The sequence below is a fragment of the Microcaecilia unicolor genome, chromosome 7 (assembly GCF_901765095.1).
Source record: "Microcaecilia unicolor chromosome 7, aMicUni1.1, whole genome shotgun sequence".
Classification (NCBI taxonomy): domain Eukaryota; kingdom Metazoa; phylum Chordata; class Amphibia; order Gymnophiona; family Siphonopidae; genus Microcaecilia; species Microcaecilia unicolor.
The window spans coordinates 278,325,743-278,345,880 of record NC_044037.1 but is presented as its reverse complement, the minus strand read 5'-3'; the positions used below and the strand labels follow the sequence as shown (position 1 = coordinate 278,345,880).

General features: G+C 43.2%; 1 protein-coding gene across 1 annotated transcript in view; it reads right to left on the bottom strand.

The window, feature by feature from the left end:
• SNX4 (sorting nexin 4) overlaps positions 1–20,138 on the bottom strand; it is a 131,974-nt gene that overhangs the window by 14,335 nt on the left and 97,501 nt on the right. Inside the window, exons 10-12 of the mRNA XM_030209506.1 lie at positions 13,098–13,187; positions 9,707–9,806; positions 1,805–1,950 (exon numbers count right to left, since the gene is read on the bottom strand). Coding sequence (XP_030065366.1) covers positions 1,805–1,950; positions 9,707–9,806; positions 13,098–13,187 — 336 coding nt within the window. The remainder of the gene's footprint in view (positions 1–1,804; positions 1,951–9,706; positions 9,807–13,097; positions 13,188–20,138) is intronic.

Genomic DNA, 20,138 nt, shown 5'->3' with positions numbered 1-20,138 from the left:
AAAAGCATCTAGAGGGTCTTTAGTAGGTTTTGTTGGGCTGGTAAGAAGCCCAAGGTACATTTATCTCTTATGCTGGGAGGCTGGGCGCAGGGAGGTTTGGGGCTTCCCGATTTGTATCTGTATAATCAAGCCTGCTTACTGTGTCACCTGGGGGACTGGTTTTGCCAATCCCAGGTGTTCACTCCGACTGATTTAGAACAGGAATATTTCGCTCCTTACGATTTCTTCTCACTATTGCACCACCTCCCTAGCCAACTCCCATGCCACTTTAAGCATTGTATGTTGCTCCGCCCACTACGGGAGGTATGGGGGATGTTGGTGAAGAGGTTGGGGGGGGGAGCTCATTAGCGTCTGACCAATTGACCATTAGAGGCAACATTGCCTTTGAGCCGGGCATTGGTAACCCCACGTTCCTCTCTTGGGAGAGGCATGGCATTACAAGGGTGGAGCACTTGCTGGGAAGGGAGGGAGTTATACTAGAATACGGAGAGTTGCAGACCAAGATTGGGGGAATTGCTATGCGTATGCCCAAGTTAAACATTATATTGCTGCATTAGACCAATCCCTATTGGGAGCTCGCCTCGGGCATAGGGTGAGACAATTCTTTTAGGAAACGGAGATCATGGAGCTGTCGGTCTCGGGACTTCACAGGTCGTTAGTAAAAAGGGATCCCCCAAAAAATTATTCGGTAGTTAAAGACAGGTGAGAAAGAGAATCGGGTTCCGTTTTGGTGGGATGGGATGTTGGGGCTACGCTACGGGGTAGTCCAAGCCTCACGCTAGACGAGAGATTGCGAGAATGTGGTTACAGGGTAGTCATGCAAGCATATATGACTAGACAGCAGCTAGCCCATGTGGGACCCTCGGGGGATAGTGCGTACGTCAAGTGTGGCCACCAACCTCATTCATTTTTTCATGCATTCTGGGCTTGCCCCGGGGTACAGGCATTTTGGGAGCGTATTAGGAGATTTATGATCAAAATGCTGGGCAGAGATGTAACTGGGACCTGGGACCAATTCGTGCTGGATACGCCCTTGGCCTTCTGCTTTTTGTCTAGAGGGGCTCACCTCCTGTGTCGAAAATTGAACCTGGTGGTCCGGAAAAATATCCTACAGTATTGGACAGTGCCGGAGCCACCGGCTTTTTGACACTGGAGGAATCAGGTGCATATGCTGGCATTGTGGGAGGCAAGCGAGGCGAAGGGATCCCCGAAACGCATGGTACGATTCACGCAGATCTGGAGTCCCCGGGGGAGAAGTTTGCTCCTCAATACTATATAATACTGAGCTTTATAGGGATCTATTGAAGATTAAGCTGTTAAACCATTAAGGTTCCTAGGGGGGGGGATTCCCCTGGGCTATCAGAGCACAAGCCTAGGGGGACGTAGGGTGGGGGTAGGTAGGGGGGTAATAGGGAGGGAAGGGTAGGAGAGCATAGGGGGCTAGAGGTTGGCGGGCTACGGTTGGGGGGAGGTTTTTCTTCTATTATAAACATTAAAGTTCTTTTACCAAACTGTTTATATTGTTGGCCAAATTGTACTGAGGCTAAAGATTTTGCTTGTTATTTGTGATGTACAGCTAGTCATCAATAAAAATTGTTTAAAACTAAAACTTTGTGTCTGAAAGATTTGTCACCATGTACAGAATTGCATTACAAGTATGAGGTTAAACAACTTTAGCATCACTATATTCAAACTATGTGACGCTGCACAGCTAGTACTAACCTTCAATGAATTATAAAAGCAATATGAAACGTTTCAATATTTAATGAAACTAATCCTGCTGATACTGCAGCAGCAATTGTACCTGCTCTCCAGGTTTTTAGCCTTCAACTGTTTCTCTTCTTCTTCTATCTGTTCTTCTAATGCTTTTATCTTTGCTTCTCTTTGCTCTGGAGTTTCCTGTCCAAACAACTTGCTGGTCATCCCTTTCAAAGAGAAGGTCCGCACAGTCTAGAGGTAACCAGAGAAGAGTATAAATACATGATGTATACTTTATAACACACTTCTACGGTTGCTCAAGTGACATTACAAAAGCTACAATGGTTTTATTTGCTAAAATGTACCAATCGACTAAGGATTGTGTGGAGGAGTGGCCTAGTGGTTAGGGTGGTGGACTTTGGTCCTGGGGAACTGAGGAACTGAGTTCGATTCCCACTTCAGGCACAGGCAGCTCCTTGTGACTCTGGGCAAGTCACTTAACCCTCCATTGCCCCAGGTACAAATAAGTACCTGTATACAATATGTAAGCCGCATTGAGCCTGCAGTGAGTGGGAAAGCGCAAGGTACAAATGTAACAAAAATAAAAAAAAATAAAATAAAATCAGCACACAAAAGGCGAGGAAAAGTTCAACCACAAAGGTCAATGTAAGTAAGAAAAAGTGGAGGGATCCCAGGCTAACAGTGACCAAAAAATTTTTATTTTAAGGAAATGAACTAAAATTAAAAAAAAAAAAAAAAAGTAATCAGCCCACTGAAGAATTAAAGCCACACGAAGCTCACAAAAGTCCAGTCAAGTTTCAATTCAAGCCTAAGCTTGACATGTTTCAGCGCTCCTACCTATCTCGGGAGGCACATAATCTAATCAATCATAATCTGGACATGAAACAATGTCCTAGCAGCAGAAGCGACCATTACAAGAACCATAAAACAAAAGAGAAGGCCACAAAGCCTACAATTCCTGGACTAGTCTGGTGCTAATGCTAAGGGATGCCATGCTTGGGTCTGAGGTATGCCAGGCAGAATTTGGGGCATCAGTGACAAGCATCACCGTGGCATACCACTTGCATATCTTGAAGCTATTAGGAGTCTTCAGTTTCTGGGACTTCAGTCATAAAATAAACATCAAATGATTCAATGTTGAAAAATAATCTCTGTGAAGCTTCTTGTTGCTGGGGCAGACTGTAGTTGCACTAAAAATCAAGAGAACAACTACTCAACAGAAAATCCTAATCAGGATCTTCTAAAGAAGAAAAAAGGATATGAAAGATGGCAACTCAACAAAAAAAATGTAACAAAAGTTCCGAAAATAGCATATAGGGGGAGGGGGGAGGGAGTTACCTCACCTGCAGACTAAACAGAAACATGACCTTTCTTTGGGCCCCATGGAAAAAGAAAAACTGTGACAAAAAGCCTTGAATATCTGCCATTCTGGAAAGCTCTGGCAGCCTGGACATCTTTGCTTACTATGTCTCTGACCCCAGCTCCGTTGAATGATGCCATTCACTTGTGAGAACTATACAGTAGTGTGGAAAAAGTTTTTCCACCCCTCCTGATTTACCCTATTTTTATATATACGTTACAGTGAATGGTTTCTGATCTTTAAACAAAATGTAACATAGTAACATAGTAGATGACGGCAGAAAAAGACCTGCATGGTCCATCCAGTCTGCCCAACAAGATAAACTCATATGTGTATACCTTACCTTGATTTGTACCTGTCTTTTTCAGGGCACAGACTGTACAAGTCTGCCCAGCAGTAGTTCCGCCTCCCACCTCTGGCACAGACCGTATAAGTCTGCCCTCCACTATCCTCACCTCCCAACCACCAACCTCTCTTCCCCCACCTGTAATATTAGACAAAGGGAACATGAGTAAACACCGTTTTTAAATTATTACTTTATATGAAAAAGTAACTGCCCCTTATTCAATCAACCAATGGGACCTAATTTAATTGATTAGGTTCAGCTGATTGAACACAGCCAATCCTGCTGAATGTAAACCTCACTATATACTGGACCTTACTGTGACAGTGAAGTAGTTACCTCAAGGTTTTAACAAGAACACTATGCCACAATCAAAGGAAATTCCAGAAGAGATCAGAAAAGAAGTTGTTGAAATATATCAGTATGGAAAGGTTTACAAAGCCATTTCTAAACTCTGAGACTCCACCAAACCACAGTGAGAGCGACATTATCTCCAAATGGAGGAGTGGCCTAGTGGTTAGGGTGGTGGACTTTGGTCTTGGGGAACTGAGGAACTGAGTTCGATTCCCACTTCAGGCACAGGCAGCTCCTTGTGACTCTGGGCAAGTCACTTAACCCTCCATTGCCCCATGTAAGCCGCATTAAGCCTGCCATGAGTGGGAAAGCGCAGGGAACAAATGTAACAAAAATAAAATAAATAGAGACAACTTGGAATAGTGGTAAATCTTCTCAGGAGTGGCTGGCCTGCCAAAATTACTCCAAGAGTGCCGTGACAACTCATCCAGAAAAGTCACTAAACATCCCAAAACAACATCCAAAGAACTATAGGCCTCTCTCTAGACTCAGCTAAGCTTAATGCTCATGACTCCATAATAAGAAAATGACTGGGTAAAAATGGGATTCATATGAGAGCAGCAAGGTGGAAACCACTGCTATCCAAGAGTAACATCAATGCTCATCTCACTTTAACAAAAATACACCTGGATGATCCCTAAGCCTTCGGGGATAATGCCATTTACAGTTTATTTAGAATTGGATATATCACAGTTAGGTGTGGCTGACATAGTGGTTTACAGAGTATGCAATAAATAGGAAAAAATAAATACGGGGGGAAAAGAAAAGTTACAAGTGATCCATATAAGAGCACAAATTCTACAGCTTAACTGTTTGATCCAGGCTACAGCTCTATGGACAGATGAGTCAAAAGTGGAACTCTTTGGATAAGTGGCCTAGTGGTTAGGGTGGTGGACTTTGGTCCTGAGGAACTGAGTTTGATTCCCACTTCAGGCACGGCAGCTCCGTGTGACTCTGGGCAAGTCACTTAACCCTCCATTGCCCCATGTAAGCCGCATTGAGCCTGCCATGAGTGGGAAAGCGCGGGGTACAAATGTAACAAAAAAACAAAAACAAAAACATAGGTCCCATTATGTCTGCAGTAAAGCAAATACAGCATTCCGTAGTAAGATCATCATGGTGATAATGTAATGGTGTGGGGATGTTTTCAGTGGTGTTGCTAGGTGGGGCCACGGTGGACTGGGCCCCCCAAATTTGCTCTGGGCCCCTAGTTGGCTGGCAGGGGTCCCCAACCCCCACCAGTTGAAGACTTTGTCCAGCGCTGGTCTGCGGCAGCGCTGCCACATTGCTTGCCCTGCTCTCTCTTCCCCTCATGTCAGGCACGCTCCTTTTAGTGAAGTTGAGCGTGCTTAGTTTCACCAAAAGAAGCATGCCGAACGTGAGAAGAAAAAGAAGAGCAGACAATGCGGGGCGCTGGAGACCAGCAATGGATGAAGTCTTCAGCTGCTGAGGGTTGGGGACCCCCGCCAGCCAATGTATTTGCAGCGGTGGTGCTTCAGCTGGCGGGGGTTGGGGACCCCTGCCAGCCAAGATGTTACAGCGGCGGCAGTGGACAGCAGGAGGTGGGGAGGGCGGCGGCGACCAAAATGTGCCCCCCCCCCCACCACCTTGAGCTTTGGCTACGCCCCTGGATGTTTTGCTGCCTCAGAACCTAGAAAACTTGCCATTATTGAAGGAACCATGAATTCTGCACTGTACCAGAAAATTCTTAAGGAGACAAGTCCAGTTATTTGTCCATGACGTGAAGTGTAATTAGGTTATGCAGGAAGACAATGATCCAAAATACAAAAGCCAGTCTACATCTGAATGGCTGAGGAGAAACAAAATTTAAGTTTTGGATTGGCCTAGTCAATGTCCTGACTTGAACCCAAAAGATATGCTGCAGAAGATCTGAAACGAGAATGTGTCTGAATTAAAGCAGCTCTGCAAAGAAAAGTGGGCCAAGATTCCTCAAAAGTGATGTGAAAGACTGATATCAAATTATAGGAAGCATTTGGTTGCAATTATTGCTGATACAGGTAGTGCAACCAGTTAAGTACAGAGGGCAGTTACTTTTTTGCACAGGTGATATGGCTTTTGGATAACTTGTTCATTAAATAAATGAAGTAATAATTTAAAAACTGTAATGTGTTTACTCAGGTTCCCTTTGTCTAATATTACATTTTGTTTCATGATAAGAAACCATTCACTGTGACATATATACAATAACAGGGGAAATCAGGAGGGGAAAAAACTTGAGGGACAGCTCTCCTCATCACATTTATAGAATGCACATTCAACAACCACTCTCATAAGAACATAAGAGTAACCATACTGGGTCAGACCAATGGTCCACCTAGCCCAGTATCCTGTTGGAAAACCAAAGGTCCATCTAGCCCAGTATTCTGTTTGGAAAAAAGTGACCAAGCCAGGTCACAAGTACCTGGCTTGGCCAAGAGAGCAGTGATACATACCAACCAAATCACTCCAACAAAAATTTTGGTTGCTGATGGTGCAGTAAAGGTCCAAAGTTATTAATTTGAATTGTAGGCCCTACCTGCAGCCAATGAAGCACTTTCTCTCTTCAACAGCCCTGTCAACATCCTTGCTGCCATATTTTAAATAACTTGCAACCAAGACATTCTTGACTCAGCAAGAGCTGTCTCATTCAAATAAGGTTTTAACTGCTTTACAAGGTGACACTTGTAAAGCGAAGATAGTTACCTGAAGCAGGTATTCTCCAAGGACAGTAGGCCTTATATTCTCACAAGTGAGTAATGTGGTGCTTTGTTGCCCAGTCTGGAGCTTTTAAGAAGCTTAACAGAGCTTTGTGGAATGTACGACATGCTCCACCGCTCAAGTGCAAGTGCCTTCCCGCCCTCCGCGAGAGCACACACAGTTAAATACTACAGCATATTAAAAAAAGGAAACAATAGGAGACAAATCCAAGGGGAGGTGGGAGGGTTTGTGAGAATATAAGGTCTGCTGTCCTTGGAGAATACCTGCTACAAGTAAGTACCTTCTCTTTCTCCAAGGACAAGCAGGCTATTAATTCTCACAAGTGGGGTATCCCTAGCATCCAGGCTCACCGAAAACAACAAACATTGGTCGATTGGGCCTCGCAATGGTGAGGATGTAACTCAGATTAACCTGAAACTATATACAAACTGAGTGAGAGTGCAGCCTGGAACAGAATAAAATGGGCCTAGGGGTGGAATTGGATTCTAGACCACAGATTCTGCAACACTGTCTTCCCAAACCGACTGTCGCGTTGGGTATCCTGGTCAAGGCAGTAATGAGATGTGAATGTGTGGACTGAAGACCACGTCGCAACCTTGCAAATTTTTTCAATGGAGGCTGACCACAAGTGGGCTACCAATGCAGCCATGGCTCTGACATTGTGAGCTTTGACATGACCCTCTAGGGTCAATCCCAGCCTGGGCAACTTGCCAAAAGACCTCCTAGATGAGGAGGCAGATGCAGAAGGCGCCTGGTGGGACAGAGAATTGATGGTATCAGTGTACTTCTTGATTTGGTCAGTGACTTCCTCAACCTTCTCTCTAAAATGGTTATTCCCCCAGCATGGGGCATCCACCAACCTCTGCTGAACTGACTGTTCCAAGTCAGAAACATGCAGCCATGAGAGTCTGCGCATTGCTATGCTTTTCAGCAGAGATCCTGGGAGGAGACTCATAGTCCAGGACCTTGAGCATCTTAGTCCTAGCCTCATCCTCCACCTCCAAATGAAATGGAATAGCCTCAGCCATTTCCTTAACAAACGTTTCTCCTTTCAAGCGGAGGGGAAGGCTCAGAGGGGATGCCATAGGACTCTTCTTCAAAAAAGTACCTTGGATCCTCCTCTGACTTCCATGAGCATTCTTCATTGGTGTCAGACAAACACCGCAACTTAGAGAAGCCATGTCCTTGAGAGGGGCGTCAAGGAGTCAGCTCCTGCCTAGACTCTGGCGAAGCTTCCTCCACCGACATCGAGGGGATACAGGCTTAGGTGGCAGTCGACACCAGGGCCACACGTGGCTCCAACATCAGAGGCTGCACCACAGGCCATGGGACAAATGGGGTGGCATGGCAGGCACAAGTACCCCAGATACTGATGCACACCATTGCAAAAGGCCATCCAGCAGCTCAAGGAGCAAGGCCTGGATACGCTCATTGAGGGCAGGCACCAGGAAAGACTGAGGTGCTGGCTCCGAGACAGGATGCAGAACTGTGGGGACAAGATGGAAGTTGGGTCCTGGCTGCCTGGAGATAGATGGATCGGTACCTCCTGAATAGAGTGGGAGCGACCCTCCTTGCAGACGCTTCTTGGGTGCCGAATTCCTCAATGCTCCGGAGGTCCCAGCACCATGAATTGAGGACAACCGATGCCAATGCTTCTTGGCCTTCGTCCAGAGCTCGGCATTGGGACTCATCGGTGCCGACAAGGACGACGTCAAATCCTCACGTCACCTCGGGGTCTGGTCTGACACCAGCCGGTCCCGGGGTCCCTGCTCAGCAGTCGGCATCGAGACAGGTGGAGACCCACTTGATGCACTACTGCTCCCAGTGGTCATGTCTTTGCCAGAGATTGTCCGATTGCACCGGGTACAGCACATAAAGCCACTGGGTACTTTAGTGGACATGGACGGAAAAACCTCCACAGCCAAATCAAAAGACGAGATGGTACCTGAAAAAAGGGGCAAGGCACCAGAAAAAAGTCAAGGGAAAGACCTGACTGAAGATGAAGCCTAAACGCGACCTAAGTCACAAAAAATAAAGGAAACTTAAAATTGGGCAAAAACGAACTAAAAGTGTGCAGGGAGAGAACCAAAGACCTGAAACAGGCACAGCAAAAAATCACGAAAAAAGTCAAAAAGGCACCAAAACACGAGGCTCTTCCAGACTGGGAGTGAAGAGAAATTACAAATGCAACCTCTCCTCATGGTAGTAGAATAACAACTATGGTAACCATGCCCTTGTGGTGGGCGGAAATACACTTACGCATGCGCGGTGGAGCTTGTCTCACCCTCCATAAAGCTCTGTTAAGCTTGTTATAAGCCCCAGACCGGGCAACTTGTGAGAATTAATGGCCTGCTTGTCCTCAGAAAATAAGCTTTTATAAAATGTGGGGGTGGGGAAGACATCCTGTGCAAAATGGGGCTCAATATGACTGCAAAGTTTAATTCAAACTCATGATGGCTTCTTGTGCATTTGGGACACATAAACCAGCAGAATCCTGTGACTGATGTATGGATGACACCAAACTGAAAGGGAATCTGATGATTATTATATTTGGTCCAGTTTTAGAAGCCACATCCTCGAAAGACAGAACTGAGGCAATTCAAAGGGTGTCTCTCACAAAATATGCACGGTAACATGTAAGGACCTACTATGCATACCATGGAGGAGAAAAAGAAGAGTGGGAATAACAGAGATTCCAATAACTCAAACATGCACAAAAAGAAAGAAATATTTTAGTTAAAAGGTAGGTCTAGAACAAGGGTTCAAAATATGAGGCTGGAGGGAACAGCAATTTCACAGAAAGGCCAGTGAGTGCATTTTAGACCATACCTAGGTGGGTTTATAGATTTTAAGACCTAAGACAAAAACATCTGTCTTTTTTTTTCCTATACAGTCTTTGTACAATTTATGCCATCGTCATTACAGTCCCGTGCAATGCCTATTTTACTTCAAACAGCCTTTAGCAAAGATTGCAGTTCCGCATTTGCACTTGACTGATAAGTGCTTCATGAAGCCTGGCCTGTGCAAATACTATAAATCATCTTCTGTAAATGATTCAGAATCACTACACTGCGTTACCTCAGAACAGTGTCAGCAAGCTACACATTAAATGCCATTTATGTGTCACTTCTTAAGTAGTCTGGCTTCACTTCTTAAGTAGTCTGGCTCTCCAGAACCCGGGACCTGGATAAGGAAAAAGAAAAGAGACCTACCCCTGTCGCCAGCTCCTCACACTGCTGTTTTTTAGTGGCCAGATCCAGAGCTGCCATCTCCAAATCATACTGCATCAGCTCATGTTTCCTGCACACTGCCCTAAAATCACAAATATTGAAAGACTGGATATATAATACTTTATTTTGCTACTTTCTTCCTTTGACAGCTGATGCAAACTTTAACAAGCATCTCTTTCCTCTCAGTCTAAATGCAGTTTATTGTTGTAATCAGTCAGAAAATCAAAAGGCATCATCTAAGAAACTGTCACATTACAATTACTCCTTAATTCGTAATTTAAATGTAAAATCCAACACTGCATGTCAAATTTACGTTCAAAAGGCTATCAGCTAGTTTTGAGTGATGCCTTTTCATCTGCATGTAAAATATTCCATTTGGTACCTTCTCTTTGCCATTAGATGTGGCCAGCGGGAGGGGGGAGAAAAGGAGGGACCTGGCACCACCAGGTTTGCACTTGCTCAAAAGAGCCCTCAACCCCAGGTACTGAACAAAACCTAAAAATTAGGCTTGGAGGCCTAGCCAGAGCTGCTGCTGTGTGTGACCACCACCTGCTGAGATAGAGAACATACTGGGGAGTTTCCGGCAGCACATGACCACATATAGGGAGGCAAAAGTTTGCTCTCTATCTCCACCTGCTGGTAGATGGACACAACCCACCAGTCTATGGATTGATCAGCTTGATGATATGGAAAGATCCTTTCTCAGTGTGGTCACCAAAGTGAAGATTTTACAACATATTAATAAGATGCCCCAAAAAACCAAACATTTTATTGGGCTAACTGGGTTATCATGTCACTATTTTAAGGCTAGTAGAACCTTAAAAAAGAAGGCCACACAAAAAGAGGGGGGTCTTTTAATCTCATGGCAGTATGAAGTCTGAATGGCACTACTGGAGACTTCTCAAGCTATGTCTCCACAGCAAAGCTAGTCTTTATTAATAGTATCATGAAGGACACAAGGAAGTCTACTTGGAAGGAAGGAGAGTATCCCCAGTCATTGCAAAGTCCCCCCGGGAGCCAGACTCACAGTGTACACATACCATGTTCTGCAATTCCCAGCCAAAAAGCTGTCACTCTTAGAGGGGAAGGGGGTGCTGAAAAACATGGCTAAAAACTGGGGAAGTTGCAAAATGAAGAATCATGACAACCATGCCATAGGCACGGCTGGTTCTGATTAAGCTGGAAACCCTAAGGAGCAAGAGGAAACTGCTGTTCCCCTCCCCCCCCAAAAAGCGAGAGATCTCTACAAACCACTTTTTGACTCTGCCCATCAATTACAGGTCAACAGTGTTGACCTTGCTACATATGCGATCTATTAATATCATCTCCATCATTTCATAACTTGCAAGTTAACTTCCAGAGTCAAAGTACATTAAAGTATGATTTTGGCAAATACATTTCATTTAGATAGCAGTTTCTATTGTGGCTTCTAATATACAGCAGTTTTTTTTTTAACTAACTAGAAAGGGGAACATATTTGATGTTTCAAAACTATAGAACCATACTTAGTACAAAGTGGTCTGATGAAGGTTCTGCAAACTTTAAAAACTGGATTATAAAAGAGTATTTTTCTTTCAAATTTGAAAATGTATTTAGTGGATAGTTAGAGGGATAGGAATCAAATTATTGTGCGTTATTGAAGTCTGGAAGGGCTTCTTGGTCTATTAAAATTTTAACCTTGGCATCTCCTTGTTTTAAAGGAGTTAAATTAAAAAGATACTTTCAGGCTTATTTTCGAAAGAGAAGGGGGCCCATCTTTCAACACAAATCGCAAGATGGGCGTCCTTCTCACAGGGTCGCCCAAATCGGCATAATCGAAAGCCGATTTTGGGCGTCCTCAACTGCTTTCCGTCACGGCGACGACCAAAGTTCATGGGGGCGTGTTGGAGGCAGGACTTGGGCATGCCTAACACATGGGCGTCCTTGATCCATAATTGAAAAAAGAAGGGCGTCCCTGATGAGCACATAAACGACCTTACTTGGTCCTTTTTTTGTTACGACCAAGTCATGAAAAGGTGCCCGAACTGACCAGATGACCACCGGAGGGAATCGGGGATGACCTCCCCTTACTTCCCCAGTGGTCACTAACCCCCTCCCACCCTCAAAAAAATTCTTTAAAAATATTTTTTGCCAGCCTCAAATATCATACCCAGCTCCATGACAGCAGTATGCAGGTCCCTGGAGCAGTTTTAGTGGGTACTGAAGTGCACTTCAGGCAGGCAGACCCAAGCCCATCCCCCCCCCCCCCCCCCACCTGTTACACTTGTGGTGGTAAATGTGAGCCCTTCAAGTACCCCCCCTTCACCCATAAGGGCTATGGTAGTGGTGTACAATTGTAGGGAGTGGGTTTTGAGGGGGGGGTTGGGGGGCTGAGCACACAAGGTAAGGGGGCTATGCACCTGGGAGCAATTTAAGAAGTCTACAGCAGTGCCCTCTAGGGTGCCCGGTTGGTGTCCTGGCATGTCAGGGGGAAAAGTGCACTACGAATGCTGGCTCCTCCCACGACCAAAGGGCTTGGATTTGGTTGTTTCTGAGATGGGCATCCTCGGTTTCCATTATTGCCGAAAATCGGGGACGACCATCTCTAAGGTCGACCTAAATTTTGCGATTTGGGCATCCCCGACTGTATTATCGAAACGAAAGATGGACGCCCATCTTGTTTCAATAATACGGGTTTCCCCGCCCCTTCGCCAGGACGTCCTGCAAGGACGTCCTCAGGAAAACTTGGGCGCCTCTTTCGATTAGCCCCTCCACGTAGCCTCTAAGTTTTTGGGTGTTAAAATCAAGAACTGTTTACCTATCCAAATTAGAAGTTTCTGCTCTTATTTTTTATTTCATAAAAATTTAAAAACCTATTTTCCCAAAGGATGTACAACTCCTATCAATCAGCTGGCATGTACAATATTGCCTTTATTACAAATTTTTTAATAGACTGCTGAAGATGCTGACGACATTTTTCAGTGGTTTACAATACTACAAATTTGAGAGGGATAGAGGAGAGATAGGCCTAGGAGAAAGTAGGGTACCTACCAGAGAGAAAAGCAGCAACTGGAAATAAGGACAGGAAGTTCAGGTAAGGATCGGACGTTGGTTGGGGGGGGGGGGGGGGGGGGAGGGGATTAGGTGGCATACAGGTTGGGACAGTGACGGAAGAAAGGCGGGGTGCCCCACCAAAATAAGAGAGGTTAGTGTGCAGTGGTTCAAACACTTGATTGGATAGCCAGGTTTTGAGATCTTTTTTTGAATTTTACTTTTGATAGTTCAGTATGAAGTTAAAGAGGTAGGGTGTTACAGAGATGTGGACCTGCGTAAATGTGTAGTGATAAACATGGAGTGGAAAGAAAACCGCTGTGAATACCATTTTTACACTTACCGCAGAGCTTCAGCATAGAAAAGATATTCTTTCAGCTGATCTGCATAGTGTTCCTCTTCTTCTAAGATGTCATCAATAGATGCTGCATATCTGTTAAAGCACGGCAACCAGACACAGATTTAAAATCCTGGTATATAACATCAGAAAACAAAATAGGCTGGGAAAAGATGTGCTCAGACCTCAAGATTTACAGCAGTATAACCAACAAACAGATATGTTTGCATAGAAAGAATTAATTTTAAAATCCACACAATGATTTACAAGATATTACATGGAGAAGCTCCCACCTACATGAATGACCTCATCGACCTCCCAACCAGAAACAGTTCGATGTCTTCCTGTACTTACCTTAATCTACTCCTTCCCAACTGTAAAGGTATTAAGTACAAATCCTTCTTAGCATCCAATTCTTCCTTTTTGGGTAGCCAGTTTTGGAATGCGCTACCAAGATCCAGCCAAACAATCAACGGCCTTTTGACCTTCAGAAAAGCATTGAAGACCCATCTCTTCAAGAAAGCCTACCCTAATGATTCAACATAACTAAAGCCTGCCCACATGATTCTTACCGACCACTGTTTATACACTGACCATGTCTCCTATTATCCTACTACTAACCCTTATCTATTCCTTTCCATCTTCCTTACGCCTACCTCCTAATGCTTAATTCCTTAAGACTTTGTTATTCTTTATATTGTTATGATGTAAGCCGCATTGAGCCTGCCATGTGTGGGAAAGTGCGGTGTACAAATGTAATAGATAATAATAATAATAATACATTGAGTGATAATTAAGGAATCTGATGAAATATAAGTACATAAGTATTGCCATACTGGGAAAGACCAAAAGGTCCATCAAGCCCAGCATCCTGTTTCCAACAGTGGCCAATCCAGGTCACAAATACCTGGCAAGATCCCAAATATTAAGCAAGTAACCACAAATGAAAAACTGTACCCCTAAGGTCATTTGCATATTATACAATGTAAAATGAGGAGCTTAGCAACCAGTGCCTATTCTCTCTCAATTGGTGCTGAAAATCCAGGCACCTACCCAGTCACACATCATCTCACTTTTCTCTTGCCACTTTGATTTTGCTCTGCACAATGGGGGAGATTCTATATATGGCGCCTAAAAAAAAAAAGGCGCTAAAATCAGTGTCGACTAAGAATATTCTATAATCGGTGCCTAGATTTAGGTGCCTAAAACTACGCTCATCCATTTACACCAACAAAAACGTGGCGTAAATCCTAGCTCGTAGATTTAGAACTAGGCATGTAAATTTCAAAACGCCCACGAAATGCCCATAGCCACACCCCTTTTTACCTGTGCACATTAGTTTTGCGCACATTGTTACACAGTAAGCTTAGCAAGTTCTGTACCTAAATTCTAATCAGTGCCAATTAGCGCTCATTATTGCTTGTTAAGTGCTGTTATCAGCGCTCACTAGCTTATTAAGCTAATTAAGTTGCGTGCATGGTTATAGAATCGGTGAGGATCTCTAGGCGCACTATATAGAATCCGGGGGAATGCGTCTTTATAAATTGGCAAGTTGATAACTACTTTGTACTGTGCCAAGACATCTGTCCTACTGCAATTACATGTAAGCATTCTCTCTTCTTTGTCATTCCCCAACTCTGTTTATGCACTTATAACAGCATTTATTTGCAAAACACACTTAATAAAAGAAATTGGCACAATGGTGTGCTTCCTTTTCCTCAAGTGGCGTCATCATCATCATCCCCCACCCAGCTTTCGTCTGTCTGCAGATAAAAGTTTATTAAAGTCAAGCCGGCCCAGAATCTAATGTTAGTATCATAGCAGGGTGATAAGTTGTCTTGGGCCTTTGGTGCATGTTCATCTTCCATGTCCTGCAGCAGGACAGAACAATACTTTATTTATTTACGGTTCATTTGTACCCCACATTTTCCCCACAAATTCAGGCACAATGTGGCTTCCATAAATTACGAAAGTTGAAAGATACAACACATGAATTTAGCAGTAGAATAAGGATAAAACGTTAGCAGCAATTAGGATGGCTAAACAGCAGAATTACTAATGGAATACACTTGTTCAAAAAGGTATGTTTTCAGCAGCTTCATGAAAAGGTGGTGGTCAGCTTGCGATTTTAGGTATAGGGGAAGAGCGTTCCAAGTCTTCGGGCTGGAGTAGTGGAAAGTAGAGGCAAAAAGAAGCTTGTATTTAACACTCCTGCAAGATGGGTAATGTAGTTGTAAAAAGGTGCGTGCTGTTGTGCATTTCTAGGTGGGAGATCTATCAGAGGAATCATGTATTCCGAAGCTAAGCCGTAGATTCTTTTGTGTGTCAGAGTGCAGATCTTGAATGCGATTCGTTCTCTCACAGGTAGCCAGTGTAGATTGAAACTTAGGGGCTGCGCAGGAACCATGCACGGTTTGGCCAAGATGAGTCTTGCAGCAGTATTCTGGGCAGTCTGGAATTTCCTCAGTAGATGCTCCTGGCAGCCTGAACAAATCCCACTGCAGTAGTCCGGGTGAGATAGAACTAGCCAGTGAACAAGAGTGCGGAAGAGCTCTCTGGTGAGACAAAACCTAACACGCCGCAGCCTCCACATTGCCTAGAACATCCGCTTGGTGACCGCTCACACTTGCGGATCCAGGTGCAGGTGAGGGTCCAGCTCAACACCCAGAAGTCTAAGGCTCTGTGAAATAGGGAGGGTCTGGTCTTTAATGACAAGGGAGTTGGTGGAAATCTGGCATGGACGGACGAGAGCACAAGACACTGAGTTTTGTCTTTGTTGATCTTAAACCGGCATACCTCGGCCCAACGTTCCAAGATGGAAAAACTCGCTTCGATCAAATCTGTGATTTCATCTAATGACGTATGGAAGGGTATCACCGCTCTATACGCACCTACAGCTCGAGAGGCGCAATCGACATTATGTGCCTTAAACTGCTGTTGTCCCCTACCATCATCGTGCCTTGGCCACATTCAGGCAAACAGGACAGAGAGATGGACCCTAAATAACAAGCATCTGTTATTAAGCACTCCTAAAAATGAAAACTTAAGATAACATGTAAAAAGGGGGAAAATAAACCAGAAAAAAATTGAAAAAAAGAAGTAAAATGTTTAAAAAATATGAAAGATTTTCATTAAAAAAAAAAAAAAAGCCTTCCGAGGGCAATTTTCAAATTAGCTACAAAGTACATGTTTACTAACTTTCAAAGTAGAAGTATGTGCACATTTTTTAATTTAAAAACATCCTGAGGGAAAAAGTACCTGCATACTTATAACTGATGTGGAGATAGGACTGAATAGTGAATTGAGCAAATCTGCAGATGACATAAAATCCAAAATCCCAGGAATAACATGTATAGAATGTTTGTACGTTTGGGAAGCTTGCCAGGTGCCCTTGGCCTGGATTGGCCGCTGTCGTGGACAGGATGCTGGGCTCGATGGACCCTTGGTCTTTTCCCAGTATGGCATTACTTATGTAAAATTTTATTCAGGGTCATTAAGGGGGAAGTTATCAACGTGGGCTACTGTTAAAGACATTTTACTTTACAGTTAACCATAGTTATTAGTAACTAGGTCTTACTGTATAAAATGGGACCTGTACTAAAATAGCACAAGTAAAACAACACAACTTCACAGTATGCCCCTAAAATGACAAAGAATTGAATGGATCTACAGAAGGATCTTGCGAGACTAGGCATCTTATTAGCAATAATGCAAATACGTAAAAATAATCCAAACAAAAGTGCTGGTTAAGATTCAACAACCAAGAAAAAAAGATCTTGCAGTCACTGTAGACAATCCGTTGAATTTTAGCTCAGCGTGCAGCAGTTGCTATAAAAGCTAGAATATTAGAGAGTATTCAAAAAAGAATGGAGGACAAAACTGAGGATATTGTTATTCCTCAATATAAGCCCCTGGTACAACTGCACCTTGAGTATTATATATAATTCTGATTGCCTCACTTCAAAAAGGATATAGTGAAACTAGAAAAGGTTCAGAGAAGGGCAATAAAAATGGTAAAGGAACTCAGTGTCTCTGTTGTAAAGGAAGACTGAAAAGGCTAGGACTCTTCAGCTTGGAGCAAAGACAACTCCGAGGGGATATGATAGAAGATTATAAAATCCTGAGTAGAGTGAATGCTTAAACAGGGAACAGTGGTTTAACCTTTCAAACACCACAAATAAGAGCATAAGCCAAGAAACTAATGACTAGAAAGGTAGAAAGAATACGTACTTTAAACCTCAATGCCTATTTTGCAAAACACCAGCTACTGAATACCAAAACAAACAAAAATCAAAGAAGCGACTCCGTAATCCTGCAGTCACAGCTACTTTATGCAGCAGTTGTATTTGAGATGTTTCGGTACTATGACACTCGGCTTTTTTGAGGGGGTACTTGAGGGTACTGAGAACCGGCACCTTTTCCATTGTCTGCTAAAATTGACCCATGGTTTCCCAAGTTTTAATGAAAGAGCTCAGGCTCTACACACCAATTCTGTCTTGTCATAGATTCTGTGACTGGTTGCAGGGGGCCTGGCTATTGTGGGGTGGGTCCCTCAGTGATCACCTCACCCCTGAAGGGTGGCCTTGCATTTGAGTACCGGCACCTTTTTTGCTAGAAAAAATGCACTGATGACACTTGTCCCACACTTCTTATAGTTTGCTCCGGTTTTATTCTTATTTGCTGCAAATACACTGTGCTGTCAATTCAATGGTTCTCTTTCTTATGAAATATTTATTAAAAAGAGTTTAAAATGTCATTTCAAAAGTAAGTAAAAAATCCAGTATTATAACTGAATAGCTGTGAGGAAAGTTTGGAGCAGGACAACTGTGCCTTTAAGAGAACAAGAAGGGTCAAGTGTGTGGAAAAGAAAAGGAAAATCAGTAACTGCACATTGTCTGGATGTTAATTGATCTGCATTCTAGTGAAGCCATAAGGAAAGCAATGTTGGATGATCTGTTAAAGTTAAAATGCATTTACTAGATAAGTGGAGCTTGTGAAAGAAGCAGAAAATCGTGGAGGTTTAAACTGAATCCAGTGTCTGCCTGCATTCTTGATAGTGATTAATTTAAATACCCTCTCCTGCACAGAAGGGACCCCTTCTCATCTGGCTCACCAGTAAGCAAAGTAAAAAACCAGAATTAACAGCCATCTGCACTGTGTTTAAAGAAATCAGTGACTCTGCTAGCACTGCCTATGTTAATTGAAATGCATTTAAGTGAACTTGCAGCTAAAGAAAGCAACATTGGACTGTTTAAAGTTTAAAAGCATGTATCAGAAGAGCTTAGTTGTGAAGAAGCAGTGTCGGTCTGTCCCATCTATCAGTAAGGCTAAGTTGTGAAAAGGCAGAAGATTTGCAGTTTTCAAACCAAAGCAAAAGTAAGAGCAATTAAATGCTTTCCTTTCCTCTCTGGGGTCGATGCGGTAAAATGGCCTACTGTTTTTGCTTCGCTTTTTGTGGGCATCCTATGTAGAAATGTTTTTGCACATGAGCTGATTATGCCCAAAGCCTCAAGTAGATATTAGTACACAGCTCACTTCAATCCCATGGTAATGAAACCATTACCTATTCAGGAGATGTAGAGAAGTGTGCAGAAGATCAGGTCTTAGTGCAAGGTTTTGTTCTGTGCATTTTTTAAAAAATGCTTAACGCAAGGTGTGAGGAGGCGTAAAAGGCTAGCTTGTTCTTCTGTGGGTCAGTGCTAGAGAGGATGTTATGCCTATTACTTCTCTCTACCACAAAAGCATGTAGGACCCACAATTTTTTTCTGGCTTTGATGACGAGAAGGAGCTAAGGGGAGGTTTGCTGAACTAAAGAAATGTTGAATTTTTGTTTTCAAAAATTGTGTATCAGAAAGCAACAGTTAAAGATGTTCTTTAAATGCAGCTAAATTCAACTAGGCTTCTTGCTGGAGGCAGGTAGCACCATCCGCCACTGTCCACCCGGCTGTACAGAATGAGGGACACATAACATGGAGAATTTGTCAACAAAGTGCAAATTTAAGCTTACACTATTTGAGGAAATTTGGTCTCTGTTTCTTGAAGTTTATACTGCACTACCTAGATAAGTCTCAAAAAAGATGTAGCAGAATTAGAAAAGTTTCAAAAAGAGCGACCAAAATGATAAAGGGGATGGAACGCCTCTCGTATGAGGAAAGGCTGAAGAGGTTAGGGCTCTTCAGCTTGGAAAAGAGACGGATGAGGGGAGATATGATTGAGGTCTACAAAATCCTGAGTGTTGTAGAACGAGTAGAAGTAAATCAATTTTTTACTTGTTCCAAAAGTACAAAGACTAGGAGGCACTCGAGGAAGTTACATGGAAATACTTTTAAACAAATAGGAGGAAATATTTTTTCACTCAATGAATAGTTAAGCTCTGGAACTCTTTGCCAGAGGAGGTGGTAACAGTGGTTAGCGTATCTGGGGTTAAAATAGGTTTGGACAAATTCCTGGAAGAAAAGTCCATAGTCTGCTATTGAGACAGACATGGGAAGCATGTAGTATGGAGTATCTAGTATGGGATTTGTAGAATGGAGTGTTGCCACGATTTGGGTTTCTGCCAGGTACTTGTGACTTGGCTTGGCCACTGTATGAAAAACCGGATACTGGGCTAGATGGACCATTGGTCTGACCCAGTATGGCTAAGTCAACTGAGCTCCTTGAATGCACCTGACCTCTGGATAAGGCTGCAAAACTGCATTCAAAGCACAGACAGACTAAGCAGCTGAGAATAGTGCCTGAGATAGACCAAGTCCTTTTTACTTGCTTAACTCTTACTGTGAAGTTGGAGTGGGAGTCAAAGCAGTTTTTTTTTTTGAGGGGGGTATTGTTAAACTTACAAAGACAAGACCTTTCTAAGTTGTTGGGTTCAGGAATGTGCCTACTGTTTTGTTCTGAATGTTCCTGGAAATTGTTACTTTCACGGATGTACATGATTTAAAAACAAAAACATGTAACTCTGTTATCTACAATGAATAAAGCCTCATTAAAATATTATTTTTTTTAAAACTATAGATTAACTAGACTTTAAAGCCTAACACTTTGGGGATT